Genomic DNA, 27,925 nt, shown 5'->3' with positions numbered 1-27,925 from the left:
AAATCAGGGAGAGAAGAAATTGGATATCCAGGTGCCCCATCATCAGGCCTCTAGACATAGACTCTGGCGTCCCTGCCCCGCGTTGGTGGCGCCTACAGACGCTTGACCTGTCCCGGGAGAGTCACCTGCAAAGAAACCTGAGCTCCTGATGAAAGGCTATAAATCTCAAGGCCAGCCCTGGGGACATGACGATCCCTAGAGCCTCTCGCAGAGGACTGGACAGCATGGCTGTGGGCCCTGCCTTGTGGTTGGGCCCTCTGCTCCTGGTTTCCCTCTGGGGGTCCTCAGCTCCAGGTAGGAGGAGCCTGAGGGTCAGGGAGGGGCTCCTAAGGGGTCCCATCTTAACTCTGTCCCCTCTGGGTCCCACAGCTTCTCTTCTTAGGCGTCTCAGTGAGCACATTCAGCGGTTTCAGGAGAGCTCTGTCCTGAGCCTGAGTCTGGACCCGGCGGTTGCATCCCTCCCTAAAGAGGGATGGCTGGAGCAGCCACTGGACCCCTTCAACGCATCTGACAGGAGGTCCTTCCTACAGGTGAGGCCAGGAAAGGGGGAGTCCACTGCCTACCCTGCCCTCTCCTTACCTCTCTACTCTGTTCTTTAGCCTCTGCATTCTTCCCGTCTCCATACCTATGTCTTCCCACCTCTCTGCCCCTCAGTCTCACCCTATGTTGCTGTCAGTATCCCTTATGACCTTCAGCTCAGTCCCCTTGTGTTTTAAATGTGCCTTTTGTCCCCTATCTCTTCCCTCACCCTCTACTTTTTGGTCCTGTCCTTCAATTCTCTCTCTTCTCTCTCTCCCCCCTCAGTCCCTCTTCTCCCTGTCCTTCAGATTAAACACTAAACCCACCACCAGGTCTCAGTGTGTAGCAGAGGTTTGGACTGGCTTTGGAACCAGCCCTGGCTCACAACAGGCACTTGGAGATATCTACTGAATGAACAAACTTACTGTTTTTCACACCTACTCTGTACACAGTCCCCAAAGGTCATCTCACCTAGGTGCTATTCCTAAACCCACCTGCATTTGTACTTATTCTACAATTATTAATATATAGCAGGTGCCTATCATGTGCTCACCACTATTCCTGGGATATAAGAGAAAAAGTTGACAAAATATCTGCTCTTGTAGATCTTACATTCTAGGTGAGAAGACAACAGGAGGGAGATGAACACATAAGTAAACAAGCCTACTTCAGAGGCTGCTCAGTGTATAAAGATCCATTAGGGAGAGAGACTGGGGTGAACAGGGAATAAATAGGCCCGGACGACCACAATCCCATTCTTTCCTCCTCTTCTCAGCGGTACTGGGTAAACGACCAGCACTGGACCAGCCAGGATGGACCCGTATTCTTGCATCTGGGAGGTGAGGGCAGCCTCGGGCCAGGCTCAGTGATGAGAGGTAAGAAGCAAGGGTGGGGAAGATGTGGTGGGGAAGATGTAGCTGGGAAGCTGTTGGGGGTGGGAAGGGGAGCTGCGCACGGCAGTGCTGTGACACCTGAGGGCTGCAAGGGCTTACACCCCTCCCACCCTCTTCCATACTCTTCACAGGGCACCCTGCAGCCCTGGCCCCAGCCTTGGGCGCTCTGGTGATAGGCCTGGAACACAGATTTTATGGCCTGAGTATACCTGCTGGGGGTCTGAACATGGCCCAACTCCGCTTCTTGTCCAGTCGCCATGCGTAAGTTGGGGCAGGGAAAGTGTCTGGGGCTGTGGGACTGGAGGGGTCGGTCTCTGTCTCCAGAAGTTGCCCTGGAGCTTTTGGTTCCCGCTTTCTTCCGTCTTTCACTGTCACATTTTTTCTCTCTCCGCCTCTGGGTCTCTGTCCTTCCCTATCTCTTGGTTCTTCCCTCATCCCATCTCACAATGGCTACTGGTCCGCATGGCCTGGTCTCTTACCTGGATGGCACGGCCCCCCCACTGGTCTCCGTTTCTGCCCTTGCCCTCTTCAGTCTTTTCTCCAGATGAAGCCAGAGGGATTGGTAGAGCCTAAACCTACTGCAAATCCCTCTCCTCTGTCTCTCCCTCACAGTGGCCAGAGGTTTGCGGGCTCCGGCCTACGTTACCTCTGACCTCGGGTTCCAGTCTCACTGGGCTGCAGTGCGCTGGGCTGCCCTCCACATGCAGGCACATTGCTGCCTTCAGCCTCTGAGCCCTCCCCTCTGCAAGGAGTGGGCTCCCCCAGACACTGCACCTCCTTTTAGGGTTTCCTGCTCCTACTAACAACCCCTGCTCTTCCCCTCACCTGCGCTATTGGTCTCCACACATTGCCTCTCCCTCTCCTCCTTGGTGTCTGTCTGTCTGTCTGTAGTCCTCTTTGCCTTTCTCTGTCTTACCCTTGTCTCCATCTCTATATGTCCGTCTGCATCTCTGTGCCTCTGTGTTACTTCCTGTCTCTCAATCTTTTCAGAAGCTAGGCCGGTTTCTAACTGCAGTAGGATGGCAGTAACTGCAAACCGCTCAGAAAGCTTAGGGAGGCAGGAAAGCGCCCAGGATAGAAGAGGCCGTCAGACGCGTGCCAGCATCTCTCTACCCCCCCCCCCCCCCCCGCAACCGTCCCAGCCTGGGGCCCCTCCGCCTCCTGGCGAACTCTGCCTGACTGTCCCCAAGCCCTTTTATGCATGTCAGGTTTCCCCCTAAACTGCCAGGAGAGTTTTCCTCTCCCGCCTAATACGGAAGGAAAGGAGGGCGCAGGCTTCCCAAAAGGTCTGCGCCCGCCCAGCCGCCGGCGGCCATGGACGTGCGGATAGTCCGCAGAAGTCCTCGCGAGGGAAGGGCCCCGGCTTCTGGCCAGGCCCCTCCCCGCCTGCACGGACGGGGGCCTCCGGGCTTCCCGAGACGGCCGACCCGCCTCCCCCGACCCCAGGCTGGCCGACGTGGTCTCCGCGCGCCTCGCGCTCTCCCGCCTCCTCAACGTCTCCGCCTCCAGCCCCTGGGTCTGCTTCGGAGGCTCCTACGCCGGCTCCCTGGCCGCCTGGGCGCGGCTGAAGGTCGCGGGACTCCTCTGGGCGGACGGGGGGTGGACTCGGGGTCCCCACCCCAGGGGATAGGACCCCCCTCCCCACCCTTTCCCCCCCTAGAAGGGCTTTCCCCAGCTGTCTCCACAAGGGTCTGGGGTACAGCGAGAGCGACTCGCCCGGGCCGCGCGGGGAGCGCGTGGCACAGGGCGGAGGTCAGCGGTCAGCGGTCAGCGGTCCCAGCCCGCTCCCGGCCTGACGATTTCTCCTCCCCAGTTCCCGCATCTCCTCTTCGCCGCGGTCGCCTCCTCGGCCCCGGTGCGGGCCGTGCTGGATTTCTCCGCGTACAACGAGGTAAGGACGCGGGCGGGGCCCGGCGGGAGCGGCGTCTCCGCGGAGCGGGTCCCCGACGCGCCTCTTCTCCCGCGGTCGCCACAGGTGGTGTCCCGGAGCCTCACGAGCGCAGCCATCGGCGGGTCCCCGGAAGTAGGAGTGGGCCAGTCCCGGGGGGCGGGGGGGAGGAGGCCTCCAGGTTGCGGCCAGAGGAAAGGGTGCAGCCTTCTGGGGAGAGGGGCGCCCCGAGGGATGGACCGACCCTAGGAGAGGGCAGGAGCGGAGGAGGCGCCGGGCTTAGGAGGGGCGGGGCTAACGAGGGCGGGGCCTGGGGAGACGACCCTATCAGGAGGCAAGGCTCATGGTGGGGCGGGGCCTGGGGAGAGACCACCCTATCAGGAGGCGAGGCTCAGGGTGGGGCGGGGCCTGGGGACGACCGCCCGGGAGGTTCGGAGGGGGCTGGGCCTGGCGTGCGCGAGTTCGAGTCCCGGGGAGGAGCGGGCTCGGGGCCGGGGAGCGCAGGGAGCCGCTGCTCTTGGAAGAGACAGCGGCCCGGCGCCGGTCTCCGCCGACACGGCCTCTCCCCGCAGTGCCGGGCGGCGGCGTCCCGCGCCTTCGCGGAGGTGGAGCGGCGCCTGCGCGCGGGTGGCGCGGCCCGGGCGGCGCTGAGGGCGGAGCTGGGCGCATGCGCGTCCCTGGGCCGCGCGGAGGACCGGGCGGAGCTGCTGGGGGCGCTGCAGGCGCTGGTGGGCGGTGCGGTGCAGTACGACCGGCAGGCGGGGGCGCCGCTGAGCGTGCGACGGCTCTGCGGGTTTCTCCTCGAGGGCAGGGGCAATGGCAGCCGCCCCGGGCCCTACCGCGGGCTGCGCCGGGCCGTGCAGGTGAGCTCCCCGAGCACGGCGGGAGACAAGGGCTCCCGCTCCACCTCCGCCGTGCAATCTTGGGCAGCCGCGAATCCTTTCTGGACCCTATTTTCCTCATCTGCCAAATGGGGGATGACACAGGGCCCTGGGGAGGTGAAGTAAAGAGGGGCCAGTGATGGGCTCACACACTATGCAAAGTTAGCAACTATGCTATCGGTTTTCCTGTCTTGTTTTGTCTTCTTCTTGGGGCTTGCAACAGTGTCTGGCACAGGCAAGTGTCGATTAGTAGTTATAGACTGAATGAAAAAATATAGGTAGCCCTGAGGACAGAGTTCTCCTCCTGGAGCCCAGAACCGCCATCTTCGGAATCCACAGTTGTAATCCAGCTGTCACTTTTACAGCACTATCTGCACCAAGAGCTGTGCAAAGTGCTTCCCATATATTATTTCATTGACTTCTCACAGTAGTTCTAGGAGGTAGGCACTATTACTGTCCCCACTTACAGATGAGGAAACTGAGGTCCAAGTCATTATCCCTTGCCCAAGTTCTCACAGGTAATTAAGGTCCCAGTCATCTAGTACCTTAACGTCTAACCCACAGGGACCCAGGCACCTACCTCCTCTGACCACTGACTCCCAGGAGAACGTAGGAACTCCCTCGGCTGACTTCTGACCTTTGACTTTTAGGGATCTATGCTTTCAGACCCTGGCTTACGGGGGGAGGGGAGAAATTTATAAATGTATTTATGTATGTATGTATATTGTCTTCTAGGTTGTCATACACAGCCTGGGCCAGAGGTGTTTAAGCTTTTCCCGAGCAGAGACATTGGCGCAGCTGAGGGTCACAGAACCCCAAGTGTCCGGTGTGGGTGACCGGCAGTGGTTGTACCAGACTTGTACTGAGTTTGGCTTCTGTGAGTGCCTGGCCCAACCCTCACCTCTAATAACCTAAAAAAAAAAAAAGCAAAAAAAAAAAAAAAAAGGCTATGGAAGGGATAGGTAATAGGCAACAAGCATTTATTTGAGATCAATAAGAATACCTATATGAGAGACACTGATTTAGGCAGAAACCTAAATAGATTTCCAATTAGGAGACAAAGGCAATGGGTGTTTCTGAGGAAGGGAAGTGAACAATTACATCCATAGAAGGAATGCGTTTATTTCTACTGGTGCAGATAAGCTAACATGGTAAATGAACAGCCTAATAGCAGTCCGTCTGGCAATCATACTTAATGCAGCTGACCTAGTTACCATCCCAATCTTAGTTAGCTTGACCCATATATAAAGTTATTTTCTCAAGATCCCTCCACGGAGTTTCTGCAACTTACACAAACCTTCGGCAACTACATACAACTTTCAGTTTTTGTCCTTTTATTATTCTATTTTAGAACAAAATCACTTTCCTTTTTTTTTCTTTACCAAAAAAGAAAACACCTATGTCCTTTATGTCCTTCCTTATCAAAAAAACACATTCTATTTTCTCTTCCCTCAACCAGATCCATCTTCATGCTTCATAGCCCCTTCTAATGAAAGTATATACCCTATTTTTCATATACAGTCATTTTGCTTCATCTTTGACACTATCCCATCACAGCCCTATCGTTCTGGGCCATCAGTCGAGTGCCAGAGGTGTCCCTCTAACAGGACTGTGAACTCATTGGCCATTGTTGGGGAGAGCCGTGCGATTATTGAAGCAGGTTGGGGAGCTGAGTTTATACCCCACACTTACAGATATCTCCCTCCACAGATGTCACCTGTGAGGATCCTGGATGTCCTTTCTCCAGGCTCCCAGCACTGCCCTCCCAGCTAGAGCTGTGTGAGCAGGTGTTTGGGCTTTCACCCTCCTCCATAGGCCAGGCTGTGGCCCAGACAAACTCCTACTATGGCGGCCAGACCCCAGGGGCCACCCAGGTGCTGTTCGTTAATGGTGAGCATGCCCTCAGAACCTGGCCCCGAAGTCTCCACCTTGCCCCAGCTCAGCACACCATTCTCTCCTTTCTCTCCAGGGGATGCAGACCCCTGGCATGTGCTAAGTGTAACACAGGCCTTGGGGCCCTCAGTTTCAGCCATTCTCATCCCTAGTGCCTCTCACTGCTTGGATATGGCACCTGAGAGGCCCTCAGATTCCCCTAGCCTCCTCCTAGGGCGCCAGGTAAGGCAGAAAAAGCTCTGGGTGATTTACATTTCATCTGCATACTAATTTGCATGTTCCTCCCCTCACCAGTGCTGGGATCTGACTTTCAAAATTCTCCCACATTTACAGAGCATCTTCCAGCAGCTGCAGACCTGGCTCAAGCTGGCAAAGAGCCGGGTTCGAGATGGGGTCTGAGCCCTATGCATTCTCAGGCCAGGACATATTTATTCACTGAACGGGAGAAAGCGGCTTGTTTAGAAAGGAAATTCCCAGGAATTGGGATTTGGTACCTGTTCTGCATATAACTGACTTGTGTCTACAACCATCCTCACTCCCAACTAAAACTGCCCTGTTACAGACAGAGTTCCATAAATATAAGTGGATGATTATTCTCATTGTGAATGTTATTATTTTAATGACAAATGTCAGAGAAATGTCACTCTTTATGCTGGTGCCCTCCCCCTGCTAATCAGATTCTGGCTCAAATTCAGCTCAGCTCCCAGGCTGGGCGCCTTCTGCACATCTCTCTCTGGACCCTGGGCCCTGCTTCTCACTCTGATCATTGAAAGACATCATTAGGAAATGGAAAGACAACCAAAAGGCTAAGGGAAGCATGCACATACGTGCACAAAGGACTTGGGTCCAGATTATTCAAAGAACTCCCAGAAACCAATAATAAAAAGACAAGTGAATAAGAAATGGGCAAAACACTTGGATAACCACTTCAATTAAAAACACATGGATGGCCAGTAATCCCACAAAAAAAGATGCCCAACCTGCTTACTCATTAGAGAAATTCGAATTAAACCACATGAAATACTGCTTTACACCCAATTGAGTTACAAGCAAATAAACAAAATAACCCCCCCCTAAAAGTTCAAAAGGTGCAGATGTCACCCTGCCTAGTTTTGGAGAAGGAATTTGGACTCTGGTTTTGAGTTACTTTTGATTATGAGTCTTAGAGTTTCTATATTTTTATTTTAACAAATAAAAAATGCGAGGAAGAGAAATGCACCATGAGTGAAAATATACTAAAAGAAAGATCATTCAAAATTGTTAGCTCTGTGGGCGCCCACGAAATGAGTACGCGATTCTGCTGCACCTTGTAAAGCTGCTCTTCAGCGCGGTGTTTCTGTGGTGTAGGGTGTAATGGTCATCACGTTCGCCTAACACGCAAAAGGTCCCTGGTTCGAAACAGTGGTTGTCTGAGGCTTTTTGCATCTGCATTTCTCCTCTAAATGTCTAAGCCTTTGGCAGTTCACTCTTCATTCCCGCTGTCAACCCTGGGACTTTATGCAAAGAATTTCTAAGAATAACAAGAACTTGAAATCCACCTAATTATGTTTAAAAATTAGATCCTTCCCTCTTACCGTTGCACATTAGCAGTCTTCTTTCAGTTTGTGTCTGGTGTTTTCTCTCTCAATGGAGTCTTTAGGTGAAAGTGGTGTTCAATTTGTATGAGGCCCAGAGAATCACTCTTCCCTTTACACTTGGTGCTTGTTATATCCTGTCTACAAAATGTTTGCTTATCTCCAAGGCATGAAGCATTTTTCTGATTTTTCTTCAATAGGCTGTATCCTTTGCACTTTTGCTTTTGGTCTGTGGGCAAATGACTTAAACAGGCACTTCATGAAAGACAACCAAATGGCTAGTAAGAAATTGAGATGTGTGACATACCGAAATTTAGATAGATAGATAAATGGATGATGGATCGATGACAGATAGATGGTAGATGACTGATAGATAAGTGATAGATTGATAGATGGATGATAGATGAATGGATGGTAGGTAATAGATGGATAGATAAGAGACAGTTGGTGATCGACAGATAGATTAGCTAGGACATAGGTAAAGAAAAAGGGGAAGAAAGAAAACACCTGAGGCCAATCTCCAACACAAGGCAGAGGCATTCCAGGTGCTGGGACCTGAGCCCAACCCTTGACTCCAAATCGGGGCTTCCCGGGTGCAAGTACCTGAGCCCGAGCTGCGTCTGCACACCTGGGCTTCCCAGGCCCGGGGTCTTGAGCCTGACCCGGTGACCCGGGCGAGGCTTTCCTGGTTCTGCGGCTACTAGCAGCCAACAGTCGTTAGCTGGGCACCGAAAAGCTCGGCGTTAGTGGGTTCAACTTTTCATTTGGTTTAGCACAAAACAGTCCCGGTGTGGGTGGGTTCACTTGGGTGTGCGGTTGAGACAAGTCTGCGAGACAGACACACAGGGAACCCTCGCAGGGTGTGGGCCTCGCAGGCAGGGTGTCGTGACAGCCGGCTGTTCCCCTCGGACATCTCCAGGGAGTGGCACCCAACTCCGTGCCAGGTGCGCCCCCTGTCAGGAGGGAGCCCGAAGCTTCCCGGAGTCAGGACCACGGACAGCGCCCCTGGATGTGCGGGGCCGAGGAGCGATTTGTCCAGGTGGGAAAGGAAAGGAGCAAATAGTTGAACGGTATGTTGAGTGGCGATGCGTGTGTTTTGTTCGCAGATTTTTTATTTTTATAAAAGCATGAAATATGGAATACATTATTTCTGCTTGATTGAATGCAGGCTCAAACATGGGGCCACGCCACCGGGAAATGCTTCGCTGGGGCGGGGCCCTGGGGCTCCCGGCTGCCGGCGAGGCCACCGCTGCGTCCCCGGGCCGCTAAGGGGAGTCACGGGAGCCACGTTCCTGTGAGTTTTCTCAAATCGTCTGGGAGAAATTTAGCTCTTTTATACTTAATTAGGTCAGACTAGGTCTAAAATTCTGTGTACTTTGAGAAGACAAAGGGGTAAGAGGCAGGAACTTTTTTTAATATATAAAAGAGCTATCCATTACCTACATATTTTATAGCTGATTTATTATGTAACCCTCAAGATAATGCCCTGAAATCCTCTCCGTGACCAATGTTCGGTCTTCAGCCTCGTTTTCGCACTTCACATCTCCTTCCTCTCCAACCACGCTGCCCTATTTGCAGCCTCTCACTTACCATGGATTTGTGCATGTTACTGTCCTTCCTTAAATATCTTCTATACCAGTTAGCATCTTCTCAGTCTTTACTTTTTCAGAAATAACTTTCCCCAAACTTTCTAAATAAATTTTGCATTAATTTGCATGGTGACTTGATTCCTCTGTCTCTCTCACTAGAATATAATCTCCAAGGGGTGTAGTGCCCAGTTTTGTTCATCAATGAAACCCTAGTACACAGTGCCTAGTACACACCATAAATATTAATTGAACAAATATGTGAACTCATCATGGTCCTACACGGTTAATGTTACCTCAATTTTGAGATGAAAAGCCGAGTTTATAGTGAGCAGTTAGTTGTGTAAGTTGCAGAACCTGCAAAAACTGTGTCAATTGCTATATATGTAACAACTATTTTGAACTTAACATTTAAAAAAGAAAAAAAAGTTTTTGCAAGTCAGAGTCCAGTTAGCTCGGTTGGTTAGAATGTGGTTCTAATAACGCCAAGATTGCCAGTTGGATGTCCACACCGGCCACAGGTTTGCTTGATTTTAGAGAAACCCGATTCTTAACCCATAGAAAGCAGAGAATAACATATAACGTGCAATGTCCTAAGAAGTTCCAAATCCATCGCTCTTGTTACCCTTTAATCCACCCATGACCCAACTCAATTCCCATAAATCCAACATTTCCCGGACAGGGTTTTCATTCCCACTCCTCCAGGAGCGGTGGCCGAGCACAGGGGCAAGGGGCTCAAAGGGGGGAGCCCTGCCTGGTGGAAAGAGGGGAAAAGTGGAAAGGATAGTTGGCAACGTTTTTAAAAATTCGTTTGATTTTAACTCGTCTTTCCAACATACCAACTACTCTTCTCTTTGAAATCAACAAGAGATACAACTTAAGGAGTTCTTGAAAGAATGCTCTTTCCCTGTCTCTGAGGCCTCTGTGTTAGCTGACAGCCCAAGCGCCCTGCGAGGAGGCACCCCAAGGGTGGGCTGCTTCAGGAGCCCCCCTCCCTGCCTGTCCTTTCCAGGGAGACTCCGGTGTAAAAGGTGCTGGCTGGCACCTGACAGGTAACAGTTTACCACTTAATCCTAGAGAAGGAAAAGCAGGCAGGCTTTACACCTTTATAAAGGGGGCCTGGGTCAGGGCACTTGGGAGGAGGGACTATGTCACCAAAGAATTCAGGCAGGTTGGGTGACAGGTGGGCCCCATGGTGTAATGGTTAGCACTCTGGACTCTGAATCCAGCGATCCGAGTTCAAATCTCGGTGGGACCTCGTTTTTGTCTCTGGTCCTTGTTTGAGCCCGGTGTCTGCAGTCACCAGCCAAAGGACAACGTAAGGCTCGCTGTGTGCCACTTTTTCTTGTGGGGGCAGAAATCCCGAAAGAAAATGCTCGAGGAGAGCCCCCAGACTTGCTGGAACAGGAAATCTCTAGAGAAAGCCCGTGAGCTGAGGAGACAGGAGGGAAGGGGGCATGTGAGAAGAGCAACAGGAAGGTAGGTGACACTTGGGGACCGAGAAAAGTGGGGATTGACTCCAGAAGTGGAGAAAGGCGCCCCCTGACAGACAGACTGACAGGCGTCTCCGCAGCCTGTGGCCACCGGGCTGCCCTGGTCCCCACTGGGCGTAAGTAAACCAGGGTCTTTGCTGCAATTAAATAACATAGTTTTATTCAAGGGTCTTAAGCGAATTACAATTCTGGAAACGCTACCAGGCAATACCCAGAGTGTTTCGAAGAAAAAGAAATGATGAGCGTTTTTATGGTGAAATGCACGTGCTTGACAAGAATCCCAGCAGGGGACCTTCGGGTGTCCGGTTCTGGACAACGGGACCTTGTTTCCTAAGTTCTCCAGAGGGTTGTCTACAGGACTTATGGATGTCTGGGCGCTGACTCAACTGAAAAGCTCAGTTCAGGTCCTCGGTGGTTAAAAGGCTGCGAGAGCCCCCTCACGTCTGGGCCCTTTCTGAGGGACCCAGCGGGCAGCTGGGCTGTGGTGCCCCCGTGTTTTCTGCTCCAGTCTCCTCACCAACCAGGTGCCCAGGACCGGCCCTCGCTCCCCTGCAGGTCCTCACAGGGTGGCTGACTGAAAAGAGGGAAGGGGTATCTGAAAAAAGTCTCAAAGTGTATGTTGATTAATGTAAGTATCACTCTGCACAAAGTGGCTTTTGGAGTGTTCCTGATATTCTGTTTCTTGGATGCTGGTTACATTGATGTGCTCAGTGTGAGGAAGGCCAGTGGGCGACACCCTGATTTCAGGGCAGCCTCTGGATGTGTACTGTTCTTCAGCACAAAGTTAAAACGAAACAAAAACAAAAAAAACCAAGAACTGTGATCACTGAAAGATATCATTATTTGGATGAAATGCAAGTTTCTAAGTGGAAGGAAATATTGCAATTGAAAGGCCTCACAGCGAGGGGGAGACACATCCTATGACTCATCAAGAAACAGAAGACAAGTCAAACGAAAATGTGCAAAAGAAGATGAGTTTCCCAGGCGGAAAAAGATCTTTCGTTGGTCAAGGGCATTTCATTTGCTCCTGGTAACAACCCTGGGAAGGGACACAAGGACCAAAAACTTGGAAAGAAACATATGACAAGAGTCTGAAGGTGTTTCTCCATATTTACCCCATGATTCCAATTCTAAGCTTCAATCTTTTGGAAATACAGATGCAGGTAAAGATTTTCATACAGAGGTATTCATCTCAGCATTATTATGGAAAATATTTGGAATGTATAAATACAGTATGATCAGTTTAATGTAACAAATATTTATGAGCTGAATGCATTTACTATTGAGAACACAAAACAGGCATGAAGCTTGTGGTCCTTATGTGTCCTCCATTCGATAAAACACATGGAATTTTCAGAATTATACTTTCAAAGAGTATTTGTTGTCATGGAAATGAGTGCATTACTATAAGATTAAACAAAGAATAATGTATTAAAATATGTATATGTAATATATTCCATGTAAACTACAATTATTTATTTTAATGAGTTCTTTCTGGGTGCCTTCTATTGAAGGGACCATGCCCACCCGCCCCAGCCTAGCTTTTTCTTTTTTCATTTTTCACCATGTTGGCAACATAGGACATGACACACAAGGGGCATAGGTGGAGATGAGCTGATCAGAAACCAGCATGGCAAACAGGTTCTCTTAATATGGTCCCCATAACCACCCCCCATAGTTGTGACCTTATTTGATCTCTCTTGAGGGTCTGGCACAAGCTGTGACTTTCTTCTAACAGAATATGACAAAGGTAACAGGAAGTGACTACGTGAACATGGTTATGTGACTAAGTTATATCATATACAGTATCACCCATTTATTTTGCTGGAGCAAACAGCATGGATATTTAGAGTCAGAGAGACCTAGTTAGAGTTCTAACCTTGGCAATTTGCTATATGAGGGAAAGACCAGACCTTGGAACCTTGCAGGTTTAAATCCTGAATCTCACCTTTACTAACTGGCTGGGCTTGGGCTTTGTGCCTCCAGATTGACATGAATTTCACAGTAATTTCTACATCACTGACTTATTTTGACAATTTTTTATTTTATCAACCAATTTAAGATGGCTTATTTTTCCAACTAGGCCTCTTCCAAGGTATCCATAGAACAAAACAGCAGGTAGATGTCTTCAGGGCATTGTTCTTGTCGCTTTCTCCTCAGGGTAGTAAGAACTGCTGCAGAACCGTCACCACTCATGCACAGGCCCCCATCATTGGTCACAGGGCAGAGGCCAGCCAAAGGATCTGCTCTCCTTTGCTTGCTTGCTTTCTTTGTTTGCAGGCCCACGAGGCTTCCTGCCCTGCCGACCCCTCACCCCCAGGTGTAAAAGTGGAGGAGTGGTTTGTACCAACTAAAAGAAAAATGAGGGGTGAGTTTTGGTTCCCTGAGTATTTCCTGCTCCTACTGGAGGCAACACAGCCTACGTTGTAGAGAGAAGCAAGGTCACCTGGCCCTGCCTGGCCCTACAGCTTCCTGACAAGTCATCCTTAAAGTAAAAAAAACCAAAAACCAAAAAACAAACTTGAAAATTGGCATTTGTAGCCATAATGTGACTTATCCAATCAGTGAGGCTCCAGATTTACATATACAGGTAAGTCTGGTTCTAACAACAGAGCACCTCCACGCCTACAAGTCGTCTGTCCTCCAAATTCAACTGGAAGCCCACGTGACAATCCTATGAGACACAGTGAAGAGGAGGAGTCTCTGCGCACTTAATGGAGAATGGTGAATGAAAGTGTGTCAGGTAAGCAAGGCCCACCTGCCTGCTCCCAGCCTGGAGGGACTCTGGCCAAGAACTTCTTCCCTTTTCTAGAATGAGGAGTGACCTCTGGGCCTGACAGGCTGAGTTTTCACCAGTCTCTTAGGAGCTAAACTGCAGAGAGAAGGGTGGGGCTGAAATGCCACCTTGCCTGGTAAAAGGTTAAAACGGTTTGGTGGAAGGAAGCGGCAGAACACCCTCAGGGATAACCATTGGTCCTTGAGGAAAAGCTGGTTCAAGGTCAAATTGCATCAAAATTCCTCTAAGAACCCAATGAGGAACAACACAGCAAGAATGAGGGCTCAGCATCCCCAGGGACCAGAGGAAGGGAACCACTTCTTAGAGCTGAATAAAAGCTAAGGCCTAGAATCCATTCCTCCTTCCAAAGATGCAAGAGGGTGGGGGCTGTGCCTGCTGCTTCCTGGCATGTCTGTCCCCAGGGGAGGGTAGGAGGCAGTATCCTGACTGAGCTCACACCCGATGCAGAGAGGAATGGGTAGGAGGGGAAGGCAAGGCTCTGTTCAAGTCCAGAGGTTCCACCCAGTGTTTTCCTGCTACCACCACTAGACATCTTGGTGCTTCACCTTCTAGAATACAGATGAGGAGTCACAGGTGAACATAAAGCTCTAGCCTTAAATCTGGGTTTTTTTGCTTTAGAAAATTAGATGCTGAGTCTCTTCCCAACAACACTGAGGTCCGAGTCAGGGTGAGGGTGAGGGACACAGGCTATTTCTTGTGGGCATGATGCCTCCGGGAATGCCCTTGCTCCCGATTCTTTGGGGTTTTTGGTTTTGCACCAATGGAAAATGAAGGGACTGATGATCTGAAAGACCCTCTCCCAATGGAGGCCTGGGCAGGCGGAGAGGGAATCCCAAAGCCAAAGCTACTGCCTGTGTTAAGTGGTCTAGGGACAGGGATGCTCTGAGCTAAGGGGGCCATGGGGGAAGGCCCAAACATAATCTTTCTTGCAGAAATGCTGGCCCTCCCCAAAGGCAAAGGGGTGCTCTGGGTGGTCAGGTCCTGGGTGTTCTGACTCCAGCCTTTTCCAAAGGGTGTGCTGATACGAGTGACCCCACTTGGCATTGCTCCAATGGAAAACACTCCAGAGCTGGAGCTCATGTTTGGGACAGTCCTGCTGACCTCAGGCTCCCCGCAGTCCATAGGGGTCACTAATCCCCCGAAGGCAAAAGGTCGTGGGGCTGTGCTGCCAAACACTGAGCCACGAGTTCCACTCTGGTGGGTCTGGGTGACAACTCCAAAACCAGTGGGACTAGCTTGACCAAAAGGAAAACCTGCTGGGGTGCTGCCTACATTTGGCTGGAGGCTGGCAGGGATGTGGAAGGTGGAGGCTGAGGGTGCCAACACCCCAAATGCTGGCTGTGTGGGGATGCTAAAGGCTGGCTGAGCTGGAGTTGGGGTTGGGGTTGGGGATACCACTGCTGAGTTTCCTAAAACAGAAGAGCTATTGAAGCTTGGGCTAAGGGTTGGTTGGGTGGCCCCTTGCTTTTGTCCACCTGCAGCTCCAAATGCAGGTTGGGGAGTGGCTCCCAGGGATAGCAGAAAAGGTAACTTTGAGTTTGATGCCAAAGGAAGTGTGAATGCTGAGGTAGGACTGGAGATGCAGGATGATAATGCTGGCTGGCTTGTGGTTACGAGGGCTGAGGCCGGCAGAGGGCTGTCCTTGCCCTTAAAATTGACAGTGCTTTTACTAGGGGATACCTGGACAGCACTGGGAAGAACCTGGTTAAAGTCCTTTACCATAGGAATGGCAGAATGCTGGGGAGGTGGGAAAATGCAGCCCGTGACTGGGGAGACGCCGGCCCTGAAGGCAGGGGAAGCCTCAAGGAGGAAAGTGTGAGAAGTGGAAGGCACAGGGACTGAGTAAGTGTTGCCTGTGGTACTGGTAACAACCACTACACCAAAATCCAGAGGTGGCTTGAAAGAGGGGTCTTTGGATGTGCTGACTGGGGTAGTGGAGGTGCCTACAGAGGTAGCTTTGACCAGGTCATGGAAGAGGTGGGTAGAAGCAGGAGGAACTAGAGGAGAGGTCTGTTTGAAAGAGAAAGGAGCTATCACAGGCGTCGTTTGAAGCGCTCCTATGCTGCCAAAGATGGGTTTGAAGGTGGGCATTGAGAAGCCTGAAGGTGACCATGCTGCAGCTGTGACTGAGATCCCGGAAGGTAAGGAGACTCCAGGCTCACTGTTGGGTGGGGACCCCCAAATGGGTTTTGATGTGGGGTCAACAGAAGTTGCAGCAGGAGATGCAGATGCAGAAGGATGGTGGGCTGGTCTCACCACTCCAAACACAGTCCTTTGTGTAGAGGGCACTGCGGGGGTAATAGCAGGTGGGCCTGGGGGCCTGGCAGGCCTGTCAGCCTGACAGATCAAGGGTGGCCATGTAGTGTCAGTGACTGGTGATGTGGAAGAAACAGGGGTCAGAAGGGTGACAGCAGCTGTGGGCTTTGAGTCTGAAGAGGGGCCTGCAAGGGGCTCTGACAGCAGGCTGGGTGTCTTCAGAGGTGAGTGGGCCACACTGACTCCCTCTCGCATGGACTTTATGGAGGCCAGCGGGCCCGGAGATGCCACCCGAGGATTTGTGCCCTGGGGTGGAGCTGTGCCTGTAGAAGGCAGGGTAAGAGACTGGGAAGGTGGACTTGCAGACCGAGTGCCAGGGACAGGGTCGGTGTTGATCTCCAGTGTATCCTTTCTGCTTTTGTTGCTCCACTGAAGTCCAGCTTTTGTCCCCAAGGCCAGGTCCTCAGCAGGAACTGCATAACCAAGCTGGGGAGGTGGACTAGGGGACACCGGGGTCCCAGGGCTAGGGGGCAGCCGTGGAATCTCCTCACTTTGCTGCCCAATGCTGCCAGACGCTGCTGGGGACTCCTCTGATGCCAGTGGGACTGGACAGCGGCGCTGATGACCTTTTTTCTTTTTTACTGGCCACTCTGGCATCTGGAAGGGTGCACAGGAAACACTTCTCTTCCAAGGCTCAGAGAAATCTCTGGCGGAGCTATAAGAGCTTGAAATAGCATTTCTTTTGGAGCAGAGCGGGCCGCCTGCGTGTGAACCGGCCGAGGAGCTCGCGGGGGAGGAGCTGGGCCCCCTGTTCAAGCTGCGGTCCAAGCCCAGAGGCCCAAGACTGGGCACGAAGGAAGCGAGGCTTCCACCCTTCACCAGAGGCTTAAATGCCGACGACCCGGCAGCTAGACTCCTCTTACCGTCCGACCTTTCCGGGGCCCGGGACGGCGGCTCTCCCGGCCTCAGTCTCCCTTTCTTGTACTCTCCGAGGACCCTGAGCACTGTCTCCTTTGCAGGTGGGTCTGGGGGCTGCTCAGAGGGTGAGAACCCCGCTAGGCTGACGGCCGGCGCCGGGGAGGTGCCGGGGAGCCCTCTCTGCTCGGGGGGAGTGATCTTGATGGTCACCGGGCTCCACACGGCCCTGGGGTGCCGAAGAGACCAGATAGTCCGCTTCAGGTAGCTGCCCCACCAGTCGGCGGGCTGCGGCCCCACGATGGCGCTCCGGGGCTGCGCCATGGGGAAGCGCCGCCAGGCCTCGCTCACCGCCCACGAGGCGGGACTGGCGGGGTCCCAGCTGCGCGGCCGGCTCCCAGGTCTGAGCCGCGGGGCAGGGTGGGCGCGGTGGACGTGCTGAACCCGGTGGACCTGGTGCAGGGCCTGGGAAGGCCGGCGCGTCACGGGCCTCTGCGGCAGGCCTGCGCGCCCCTCTGCCGGGGACGGCGGGGGCCCCGGTTTGCCCAGGTAACTGCCCATGCGCGGCGAGGCGGCGAGGCGACTCCGAGGGCGGTTTAGGCCTCCGCGGTTTCCGACATCTTCCGACAGCCGAGTCCCAGCGCGCAGGGTTCGCTGACGGTTGGGATCCGAGCGCGAGGAAAGGGCGCGGCCTTGGGGCGCTCCACCCTCGCAGGCCCCGCGGCCGCCCGCAGGTCGGCGTCGGTGGGCCCAGGGGCGCGCGGGGCCTCCGCAGGCCCGTGCGCTCTGCTGTTGGGAGGCCCAAGCTGGGCGCTCGGACGAGGGGAGGGTTTCGAGGGGGAGCGCGGGGCGCAGGTCTGGACTGAGCGGGCCCGACGGCCCCGGCGCCGACTACAGACGGGCTCGCGGGCCGCCCGGGCCCCCGGGGTCCCGGCGAGGAGCCCAGGACTGGAGGCCCGACGGTGCGCCCGCGGCCGGGTGGCCGTCGCGGGTCAGCAGGAACATTGGGGCCCAACTCGCCGATTCTCGCTCCTGCCGCCCCCGCCTTCCCGCAGCGGGCAGGGCCCGGCATTTGCGGGGCGGACGGGCTCGGACAGGCCGCGTCCCCGCCTCGTCCGGGGGCGCCCGAGGGGCTGAATCCCAGTCGCCCTCGGACCGCTCGTCCTTCGTCAGGCGGGGCCCCGGGACGTCTCCACCCGCCGGAGCCTGGGCCCCCGCAGGCCCGCGGGGCGGAGCTCGGTCCCGCCGCCGTCTCGCGCTGGGCGCCGGGCGGAGCGCAGGGAGGGGAGGCCGCGGGCGGCTGGACCGGAGCCCGCTTTCCAAAGGCCTTTCCAGAGTCGGGTTCGGTTCGTGCCAAGATTATTGTTAGAAGAGGCTTTCTTTTAGTAATCTTTAGAAGTTGTTTGTTTTTTAAATTTTCAGAATGTTAGTCACCTAGTTGACTCTAGCTTCCCAAAATATTGAGCCGCAAATTGATACCTTATGGTATTTGTATAAAAATCGGTTATTTTCTCCACAAGAATTGTATCCAAATTAGCTGTCTATTTTTTCCCCTTTAAAATGATATATTTTATAATTTTAAGGAGTATTTAGAAAAAAGTATTTTATTGCTTTTATAGTAAATGATCGTAGACAACCTATTCTTTATTCAGCACGGTATTTTTGTAGCCAGTTTTGGTTTATTTCCCTTTTATTTTTATCTTTTTTTTTTTTTTTGTAGCCAGTTTTGTAAATCAGTTACGTTTAATATATTTGCTTTGTTTTAAAAATTGATTGTATGGATTTATTCCATTTTCTTCTCCTTTAATATGTAAGTAAACAAAGTGGACTCATTCCATAAATGACGCCCATCGGCTCGCAACTGTCCCCGCACTGTGAGGGCGGTTCGGGGTTCCAGGCGCGCGCGTCGAGACCCCCCTTCAACCCACGTGGCCTCGCTGCCCTGGGAGCGCGTCCTCACCCCCCGTGGCCCCTTCTCTCGTGAACATCAGGCAGGGGACCCACCTAGGCCTTTATTTCTGGCTGAAAATCCTTCCCCGGGGACGGCTCCCGGGCTACTGGAGGACCGCGGGAGGGACTTGGAGCGGGGCGCCCCCTCCCGGTGCCGGGCGGCTGCGCGCGGGGGGCGCTGCCTCAGTCCGGCGGGACGCGCGTCGGGAGAGGAGCCGCGAGGGAAAAGCCCGACGGGAAGCCCCCGGAGCGGTGCCGACGTTCTCCGTCGTTCCGTGAGTTTCCTTTTCCGTCTTCTTTCCGCCGCTCGTTTCCCGCGCCCCCGCCCCCGCGCAAGTCGGGCCGGCGCTTCCCCCGCAGGCCGCCCCCGCCGTCACTCCGGGCCTGCGCCTTCCCCCCTCCCCGACGGTGGTCAAAGCGGGTGAGTCGGGGCGTTACCGCGTCGTGCACGGCATGAAAGGGCCGGGAAGCGCTACCCACTTATCCGAGAGGACAGCAGAGGGGCAGGGAGGACCCCGGGTTCTGAGCGAAAGGAGGGCGCCCTCGCGGGCGGTGCGGCTGCGAGGAGGCGAACGTGGGAGCCGCGACGCGCACATGCGCTCGTGGAAACAGCAACGCTACCGACCCCTGCGCGCTGGGTGCGCCTTCAGCCTCGCAGACACCCAAACGGCGAGGCCCTTTCTTGCCCACACTCGGTGCTACAGGCCCTCGCGGCCGCTAGTAGAAGGCCTGCACCGCGCGGCTCTGGGCCGCGCTCGCCGCGTCCGTCCTCGGGCTCCGCCCACCCGCTCCGCCCGCCAACCGCCGCCCGCCGGCCCTCACGCGCATGCGCAGCGGGCGCCGACCGGCCCGTGCCACGCCCCCTACCACCCCGGTTCTCTAACGGGTCGTCTGCAGTGGCCCCGGTGCACTAGTCCCGGAGGCTGTTGCGCACGGACCCGCCCTGCGCTCGGCGCAGGAGGGACCACGGTCTGAGTGCAGAGTGTGAAGCGCGGTGGGACCCGGGAAGCTCGCGAGTGCGAGAGCGGCGGCGCGCGCAGGGGTTTCCTGTTAATGCTTCCGGCTTCCCCACGCTCCGTGCACTCGGGTTCCGTGCGAGCGCTGGTCCGCCGGGTGAGTGTCCGGTGCTGGGCGGGAGGCGGCCGGTGAGTGGGGCGCGCAGCGCTTAGCGGCGGAGCCGGGCGGGTGGACCTGGGGGCTCTGGGAGCGGTCTTGCGGGAACACTGGGCTCCCTAGGTAGACCCGAGGTGGCTCGGGGGTCTGCCCGCGGGTCGGCCCGGGGCGCCTCGGCGGCTGGACTGGGGTCTCCGCGCGCCCAGCACTGGCCTCGCGCTCGGGCTCGGCCGGGTCCCTGCCGCCCCCTCGAGGGTGCTGATCCTGGGGCGCCCCGGGGAGATGCGCTGCGCCCCACTCCACCCTGTGGAGTCAGGGTCGGGCTGGTGTCCTGGAGTCAGAGCTCAGTTTCTCAGCCATTTAGGTAGGGGCCCCAGGAATGGAAAATGGGACTCAAGTGTTCTTCCCCTGCCTGTTGAGATGCAGTAAGTGCGGTGCACTCAGGTGTGGTGAGCCTGAGTCCAGGACTTAGCGCTTGGCCTTGGGTGTATCCGTACCTCAGTTCTTGATTTGTATTGTGGGAATAATAATAGTCGTGTGCCCCCCCCCCCGCCCCCGTCATTGCGAGGCATAAATAAGTCAGTATTTGTAAAATTCTTAGAAAAGGCAGATGTAAAAGAAAAGACCCAAAGGAGGCCCTTTTCCAGAGGTTGCATGCACCTCCAAGTTAGGTTCCTTTTTTAAATGTAGATTCTTTCCCCAACGGGGTTTCTGTGTGTCCATCGTATGTGTCACATACACAGACATTGCGTGATACAGTTATCCAGGTCATGAGATTATTTGAAATGCAAAAACAACTACATTTTGGGGCTCTTGTAATGTGCACTGTACAGTAGCTGAATTATAGATAATCTTGTATCAAATTGGCACATTTTAGCCATCATCAGGATATTAATAAGCATGAGAGTGAACCCTAAACTTCCAACTGGCTATCACCTGTGAACTCTGTCTTAGTTTCATTCTCTGTTCAGGATATCCTGTCTACTCTTAGGTACCCTCTGTTTGAATGGTTCTAGTGTGAGAATTTACAAAGATCTCCAAATTTCAGATCTTTCTGGTTTCTCTTTGCCTCCAACATCCTAAATATTTCCTCAAGAATATGTCTTCTCCAGGATGGAATGTAATATTTAAAAGTAATAATATTCCACAATGTACAAAATCTCCATTGTTCTCACAGCACCTTTATGGTGGTGTGGGTGTTCTCAGATATTCAAGGACTTCATTTGGGGACGAAGACTTGCTTTGGAGGCTTTAGAAGCTTTGCAAATTACCTGCTGAGAGATGCACTATTCACCTCTCTGGTAACTGTCAGTACTTTAGTTCCATTGCATTAGAGAAGTAATTCTCTACCCTTCAGACCTACCATCCCCCTTAAAATTCTGCAATAAAGTTTATAGATAGTAGTAATTACCTCTAGATACAATTTCCAAAATATCTATGTATTACCTTAACTGTAATATAAAGGAGAACCAAAAGGAAAGTAATTTATGATAGAATAGGTATTTCACCGAGTAAACAACTGAGTGAAATCAGTGCCTGCTCCTGGGCAAAGAGTCACTGTGAACACAACAGCTACAAATGCGCACTGAATATGGATGTTGCATTTGTGAACCTAATACTGTGAATGGCTTGGTTTTGCTGAAATGGTGAGTGCAGTCAATAACATTCAAAGAAAGAGGAATTTGTTTCGTTGATTTTCCAATATATGACAAGGCTCTGCAAAATACCTTGTATTTACATGTCAAGCAGTGTTAGGTTCTAGCCTCAGGCAACAGCTCTTTGAAAGTCTGGCCAGATAAGGAACATTCTTTGTTTTGCAGGAATGTCCACCATCCCTGGCCCCCAATCAACGTGACAACCAAAAAACAAATTCCCAAAACTCTCCCCAGGAGGTGGTACTGCTGCCTTGAGGACTGCTGTAATAAAAGAGAGAAGTGCCCTGATGATGGATTAGCATAGGATCTGGGCTGCAAGAATGTAGGCCAGCCAGCCCAGCAGAAAAGCCAGTTCCCATAAAGTATGCACCTGGATTTTACTGCAAGGTTCTAAATAAATTAGAAATTCTGACTCCTCAGTCAACCCAGTGGTAGGGCTCTTTTGTTCCGTTTCCAGCTGAAAGGCATGATCTTGGCAAAGCTGGACACTGACAGCATCACCACGTTGCTCTTGAGGTTCTCCGTGCATGGCTTCTTGGTGAATGTCCTATGTGGTTCATCTCCACATCTGGGAGGTTTCCAGTTATAAGAAAGGAAAAGCTTGTAAAACCATATCACCCCCTCACCCAGTGGATCTCAGATCCTGTTGTGAGCTTGTGGCTGCCATGCCCATGGCCTCATTTTACTTTCTGATCCCCAAGTCAGCTCATCAGCTAGAGTACCTGCTCATTTCCTTTTTTTTAGGCTTAGCATATTACCCAGTCACCTCCCTGTATTTATTGAATTCTCTTCTCACCATGTCCTCTGTAAAACAACAAACAGACCAAAAAATAAATAAAATAAAAAAATCTGCCTGGTATCTCTTCTGGCTTTGCACACGTCTCTTCCACTGCCTCTTTTTATTTTCTCCACTTATAAAGTTGGTGGTGTGCTCAAATTGCAAATTAGTTGTCTTTTTCCTGCTGGTTTGTTTTCTTTGCTCTCAACACTAGACACAGGTGACATCTGCACTATCACTGTCTTTCAGATAGGGAGAGTTGAGCTGAACCAAAGCATCAACACCAATCAGGCTGTTTCTGAAGAGCTACACTTTTCAGGGCCAGCAATGGAAAGTCCCAGAGGGAATACCACCCAAGGTCCTAGGGATGAAGAGGCCTGTGACAGTGAGGGCCAGCTGTCAAGGCAGACAGCATGTCCTGCACGGAAGAACTCTTCTGAGAAAACAGCCATCAGGAGAGTGTCAATGACTCTCAAAGAGATTGTCACTGAGGAGAGAGGCCCAGAATCCAGTGAACTTAGTCTAAGCTCAAAACTTAACACACAGCGAAAAACTCCAAAGGGTGCCAGATTCCCCATATCTAGGAAAAACTCCAAAGATAATTCAGGTTTAATTAAACACAAACTCTTTCCACAAAAGAAACCTTGTAAATGCAGTGAGTGTGGGAAAGCCTTCAGTTATAAATCACACCTTTTTATCCACAGTAGAATTCATGGTGGAGAAAAACCTTTTGAATGCAATCAATGTGGGAAAACTTTTAGCTGAAGTACACACCTGATTGAGCATCAAAGAACTCACATGGGAGAGAAACCTTATGAATGCAGTGAGTGTGGGAAAGCTTTCAGCCGGAGTACCCACCTTGGTCTACATCAGAGGACCCACACTGGAGAAAAACCGTATGAATGCAGTGAATGTGGAAAAGCCTTCAGCCGAAGCACTAACCTTAGTCAACATCAGCAAACTCACATTCAAGAAAAACCTTACAAATGTAATGAATGTGGGAAAGCCTTCAGCGACCGTTCAACCGTAATTCAGCATCAACGAATACACGCGGGAGAGAACCCCTATGAGTGCAGTGAATGTGGAAAAACTTTCATCTGGGTCTCATCCCTCATTGAACATCAGAGAACACACACTGGAGAGAACCCCTATGAATGCAGGGACTGTGGGAAGGTGTTCAGTCGAGGCTCATCCCTCACTGAACATCAGAGTCCACACTGGGGAAAAGCCGCATGAGTGCAGATTGTGTGGAAAGGGCTTCAGTCGGAGCTCATCCCTTGCTATTCACCAGAGAAGTCACACTGGAGAGAAGCCTTACAAGTGTAATGACTGTGGGACAGCCTTCAGTCAGAGCTCAACGCTCATCAGACATCAGCAGCTTCATGTTAAACAGTGACATCTAGGCTTTCATGAATGTTAGCCGAAGAGCATATTGCATACCCTCCTGCAACTGAAAAGAAAAGTAAATGTGTTTGAATTCTCCTTCTTCCTAGCTAGCTATAAGCTGGTTTCAACTAGCCTTCCTATTTGTAAACTAAATGCTGAAATGAGTGATCCATTCAACGAGATGACTTCAAACTCCTAGCATCAATCTAATACTCTTGAAAACTCCAACTTTAGAGTATACAGCTACCTGACACCTTGCATTTCCTTACCTTCTCTGAGCAGCCAGTGAACCCCCTGTTTTCCAACCACATCAGCCCCTTCACTTAAAGAGGAAGTCCTCTCTGTGTGTATATATTCATGGTTGCTGATGCCAGTCACAGAAGAGGAGGAGCTGGCTTCAGACCGAAAATAAACACTTCCCACCAGTTTGGGGTTAATACTGTTGAGTCAAATTCAGTCTCTGGACTTATAAGGACAGATTTTTCTTTCTTCCTCACATTTTTGCTGTCTCATATTTCTGTCAAAGTATAACCCATAGTACTAATGTGCCTAATTAATCCTAGTGTTATTTTATCTCATCATTACCAAGACTGTCCTAAAACTTTTACAGACATTTAGTTCCTTGGAAATATATTGCTGCCCCAATTTTAAAATTTTTGTTTACAGACTTCATGAAACTGATTCGCTTTGGCTCTGACTCTCATCAATCTTAATTTAATTTTTTAAAATATGTCTTTATTGATTTCAGAGAGAGGAGGGGAGAGAGAGAGATAGAAACATCAATGATGAGAGTCATTGATCGGCTGCCTCTTGCACACCCCTGATTGGAGACCTGGGCATGCGCCCTGACTGAGAATCGAACCTCAATCTCCTGGGTCCTAGGTCGATGCTCAACTGCTGAGCAATGCTGGCCGGGCTCTGCCAATCTTTTAACACTGATCTCTTAGACATACTCAGTGCCTGTTTGTCTCTCCTTTTCCTACTTGACATTTGTAGAATTGGCTCTTTGGGCCACTCTTATGCCTTCAAAGTTGAGTTTCTGGGTTCCATGAGTCTGTACTGATCCACACTTTTCCTACCTCCCAGCATTTCTCTGATTAACAATGACTAGCTCTGTGACTTTGGGCAAGAATTGGACAAGAATAACCTCATTCTAGTGGGTTATGAGGTTATTCAATTGGATTGTAAGCTTCTTGAAGACAGAAGTCTTGTTTAGATCCCTATGACACAGTGATCCTCAGCCGGTGTGCGGTGGCACACTGGTGTGCTGCAAGAATTTTTATTTTTATTTATTCATTTATTTTTGCAGTGTAAGATTTTTATATTTAGAATTAGCCAGCTGGACTCAGTTTAGAGGATCCCAATTTTGTTGGCAACATCCAAAGCATCATAGTCAGGAGCCAGTCGAACATATGCCTTCTTCTCTCCATCAGGCCTGATCAGGGTGTTGACCTTGGCCACATCAATGTCCTAGAGCTTCTTCACAGCCTGTTTGACCTGGTGCTTGTTGGCCTTGACATCCACAATAACACAGGTGTATTGTTGTCTTCTATCTTCTTCATGGCTGACTCGGTAGTCAGGGGGAATTTGATGATGGCATAGTGGTCAAGCTTGTTTCTCCTGGGTGTGCTCTTCCGAGGATATTTAGGCTGCCTTCAGAGCCTCAGTGTCTTCAGCCGTGGGAAGGTGGGTGACGTGCGGATCTTTTTTTATGTCTGTGGACGCCTTTCAGCACTGCTTCCTTTGCCTTCAAAGCCTTTGCTTTAGCTTCGGCTTTGGGAGGGGCAGGGGCTTCCTTCTTTGCTTTTGGCACCATCTTTGTAAAAAGCTGCAAGAATTTTTATACGTGCAGTACCTGACTACTCAGGTGAACTGACCTCTTTCCCCTTAGATTGTCAAATTAAAAAGTGACAACAGCCAAGCACAACAGTAGCTGTCTGATGTGAACGAATGAGAATTATACCTTTTTGTTGTTAGATCGGCAAAAAATATGTTTTTTGGTGTGCTGCAGAATTTTAGTAATTAGTTTATGTGCCACGAGATGAAAAAATGCTGCAAATCACGCTATAAAACATCACAAACTGCTGCAAAGTTACTGGATGCCCTGTAACCACTGCTCACTGGCTCCTTATCCCAGATAATCGGCCCACTCGATTTTTCGAAACAACTTCATAGTTGATTTCTGTTTCTACTGCTGCTGCCCTGCTCCTAGTTTGGGCTTAGATGACTAGAGTAGACACACTGTTGATGCCCGTGTCTGCCTGTCTTTAGCTGCCTGACTAAACCACCACTTTGTTCGGATTCCCTACGAAAGATTCCACAGGAAAATTCAGACTGTTTAACTTCAAGGCCTGCACGGTTGGCTCTGCCTGGTCACCTGCCATTACTCCCCAGCACACGAGGGCGCGCCAGTGCTCGCCGCGGCGGCACCCTCTTCTCCGGGGGCTTCCGCGGGGCTGCTGCCCAGCGCCCCTCCCGCGTCCCTCCTGCCGCTTTCTCGGGAGCCCGGTCCGCACTTACAAGCCCGCCCGCCTCCGGAGCCCTGGGCAGCGGTGGTTTCCGTCTTCTGATCTGCGCACTTTCTCACTCTTCTCTGGTTCTTTCAGGTGCTTCTTCCGTAATCTTGAAGTGAGAATTGTCTTACATCTCGCAGGGGCCCAGTGCAGGCCTGGACTCTGTTTCAGCCCAAACCGGGAGGGTTTCATTTAAGGGGGATCCCTGCAGTCTCCTGAATGTCCACGCAGCCTCGCCCACGCCGCCCTTTCGCCCCGCGCGAGTTCTGTGTGCGTGTCTGGGACCCTCCTTCCCGCTCCGGCGCAGGTCGCCGGCCTCCCCGGCGCGAGACGCGACTTACTCGGGTAAAGGGATCAAGGCGGCGCCTGGTGTTAGTAAGCGCCCGACACGCGAGTCTCTGCCCTGCCTCCCGTCTGCCTGGAGCCTTTCACTTCGCGCGGGCAGGGTCTGGAGCTCCTGACCGGACGTGGAGAACCCGGGCCACAACCGAGGAAGTTAAAAGGCGTTTCCCCAACCGCCGAAACCGGCAACAGCATCCGCCTCGTTGTGACTCCCCGCGCGTCCAAAACGACTGGAGACGGTACCGGAGGCGGCCAGGCGACGGGCTGGGACCGGCCGCCCGCACCGCCCGGAGCGGCGACTGCACGGGGCAGCTCGCGTCTCGCTCGCCCGCGGGGTCCTCGGTAGCGCCGGTGCCCACGCGGCCCGCGCACGGGGAGCAGCGCTCTGCCGGGTGAGGGACCCGCGGGGCCCATGACGGGGCAGCTGTTTCACGGAGAAAATCACAGCGACTCGGCGCACGCTGACCGACGTCTCCGAGGTGACCCTCGTTACGGGGCCCGCGACCAGGCGCTCGGCGCGGGGGGAGGCAGAAGGGCGCCAAGGGGCCGGAGGGCGGCGCCCGGGGCCGGCCCCGCGTGTGCGCGCCTGGCCCCCGGCAGCCCCCGTAGCTGCGGCCCCGCGTGTGCGCGCCTGGCCCCCGGCGGCCCCCGTAGCTGCGGCCCCGCGTGTGCGCGCCTGGCCCCCGGCGGCCCCCGTAGCTGCGGCCCCGCCCTGCGCGCCTGGCCCCCGGCGGCCCCCGTAGCTGCGGCCCCGCGTGTGCGCGCCTGGCCCCCGGCGGCCCCCGTAGCTGCGGCCCCGCGTGTGCGCGCCTGGCCCCCGGCGGCCCCCGTAGCTGCGGCCCCGCGTGTGCGCGCCTGGCCCCCGGCGGTCCCCGTAGCTGCGGCCCCGCGTGTGCGCGCCTGGCCCCCGGCGGCCCCCGTAGCTGCGGCCCCGCGTGTGCGCGCCTGGCCCCCGGCGGCCCTCGTAGCTGCGGCCCCGCTCTGCGCGCCGTTTTCCCCTCGTGGCCCCTCGAAGTCGCGGGGTGGCGCCACCAGCCGCCCCGAAGCCGCATTCCTCCCGCCGCTCGGGGCCGCGTGGACGCCGGGGGCGCGGAGGAGCCTGAGGCCGCAGTGGCGCGGCGAGCGGCCCGCCCTCCTCGGACCCGCCGTGCTTTCCTTTTTCGAACTTCGGCTCCGGAACTTTCTGACGTCGGGACTCTGGCTCTCGACCGACCTCCTGGGAAAGGGCGTGACCGCGGCTCCGCGCGGGAGGAAACGGGCCGCGCAGGGCGAGGGTCGCTCAGGCTCGCTGGCTTCTGCCGCGGAAGCTCCTTGTGAGTGGTTCGAAAACGACTCTGCGCTCACGCTTTTTAAGTTTTAATGCTTTTGGATACAGCAGTCTGGAGATTAATTTCTATTTAATTCTTGGTTTTAATGAAGAAAGTGCATTTGTTGGCTCTGCTTGCTGATCAGTCAACTCATTTTCAGAGGTTTGTTGAAATTCTGCTAGTGAC

At 53.1% G+C, this 27,925-nt stretch overlaps 3 protein-coding genes and 1 pseudogene across 4 annotated transcripts in view; 1 reads left to right on the top strand and 3 right to left on the bottom strand.

Annotated features, from left to right (window-relative positions):
* The window catches only part of LOC308548950 (histone H2B type 1-C/E/F/G/I), a 329,370-nt gene that overhangs the window by 265,673 nt on the left and 35,772 nt on the right, over nt 1-27,925 (bottom strand). The window lies entirely within an intron of this gene.
* Nucleotides 186-6,667, top strand: PRSS16 (serine protease 16; the record flags this gene model as incomplete). Its single annotated transcript, XM_081121447.1, has 12 exons — nt 186-294; nt 370-530; nt 1,295-1,394; nt 1,544-1,673; nt 2,859-2,982; nt 3,226-3,303; nt 3,388-3,435; nt 3,873-4,163; nt 4,917-5,058; nt 5,892-6,071; nt 6,151-6,296; nt 6,408-6,667. The coding sequence occupies 12 exons, from the start codon at nt 186-188 to the stop codon at nt 6,471-6,473; spliced, it is 1,575 nt and encodes a 524-aa protein (XP_080977573.1). The 3' UTR covers nt 6,474-6,667.
* Nucleotides 14,212-17,256, bottom strand: POM121L2 (POM121 transmembrane nucleoporin like 2; the record flags this gene model as incomplete). Its single annotated transcript, XM_081121453.1, has 1 exon — nt 14,212-17,256. The coding sequence occupies one exon, from the start codon at nt 17,254-17,256 to the stop codon at nt 14,212-14,214; it is 3,045 nt and encodes a 1,014-aa protein (XP_080977579.1).
* LOC308548998 (large ribosomal subunit protein uL23 pseudogene) lies at nt 24,525-25,432 on the bottom strand (annotated as a pseudogene). Its single transcript has one exon. The product of its transcript is annotated as a large ribosomal subunit protein uL23 pseudogene (transcript).

The sequence above is a fragment of the Miniopterus schreibersii genome (assembly GCF_964146895.1).
Source record: "Miniopterus schreibersii genome assembly, chromosome: 19".
Lineage (NCBI taxonomy): Eukaryota > Metazoa > Chordata > Mammalia > Chiroptera > Miniopteridae > Miniopterus > Miniopterus schreibersii.
This window is presented reverse-complemented; position numbering and strand designations above follow the sequence as displayed.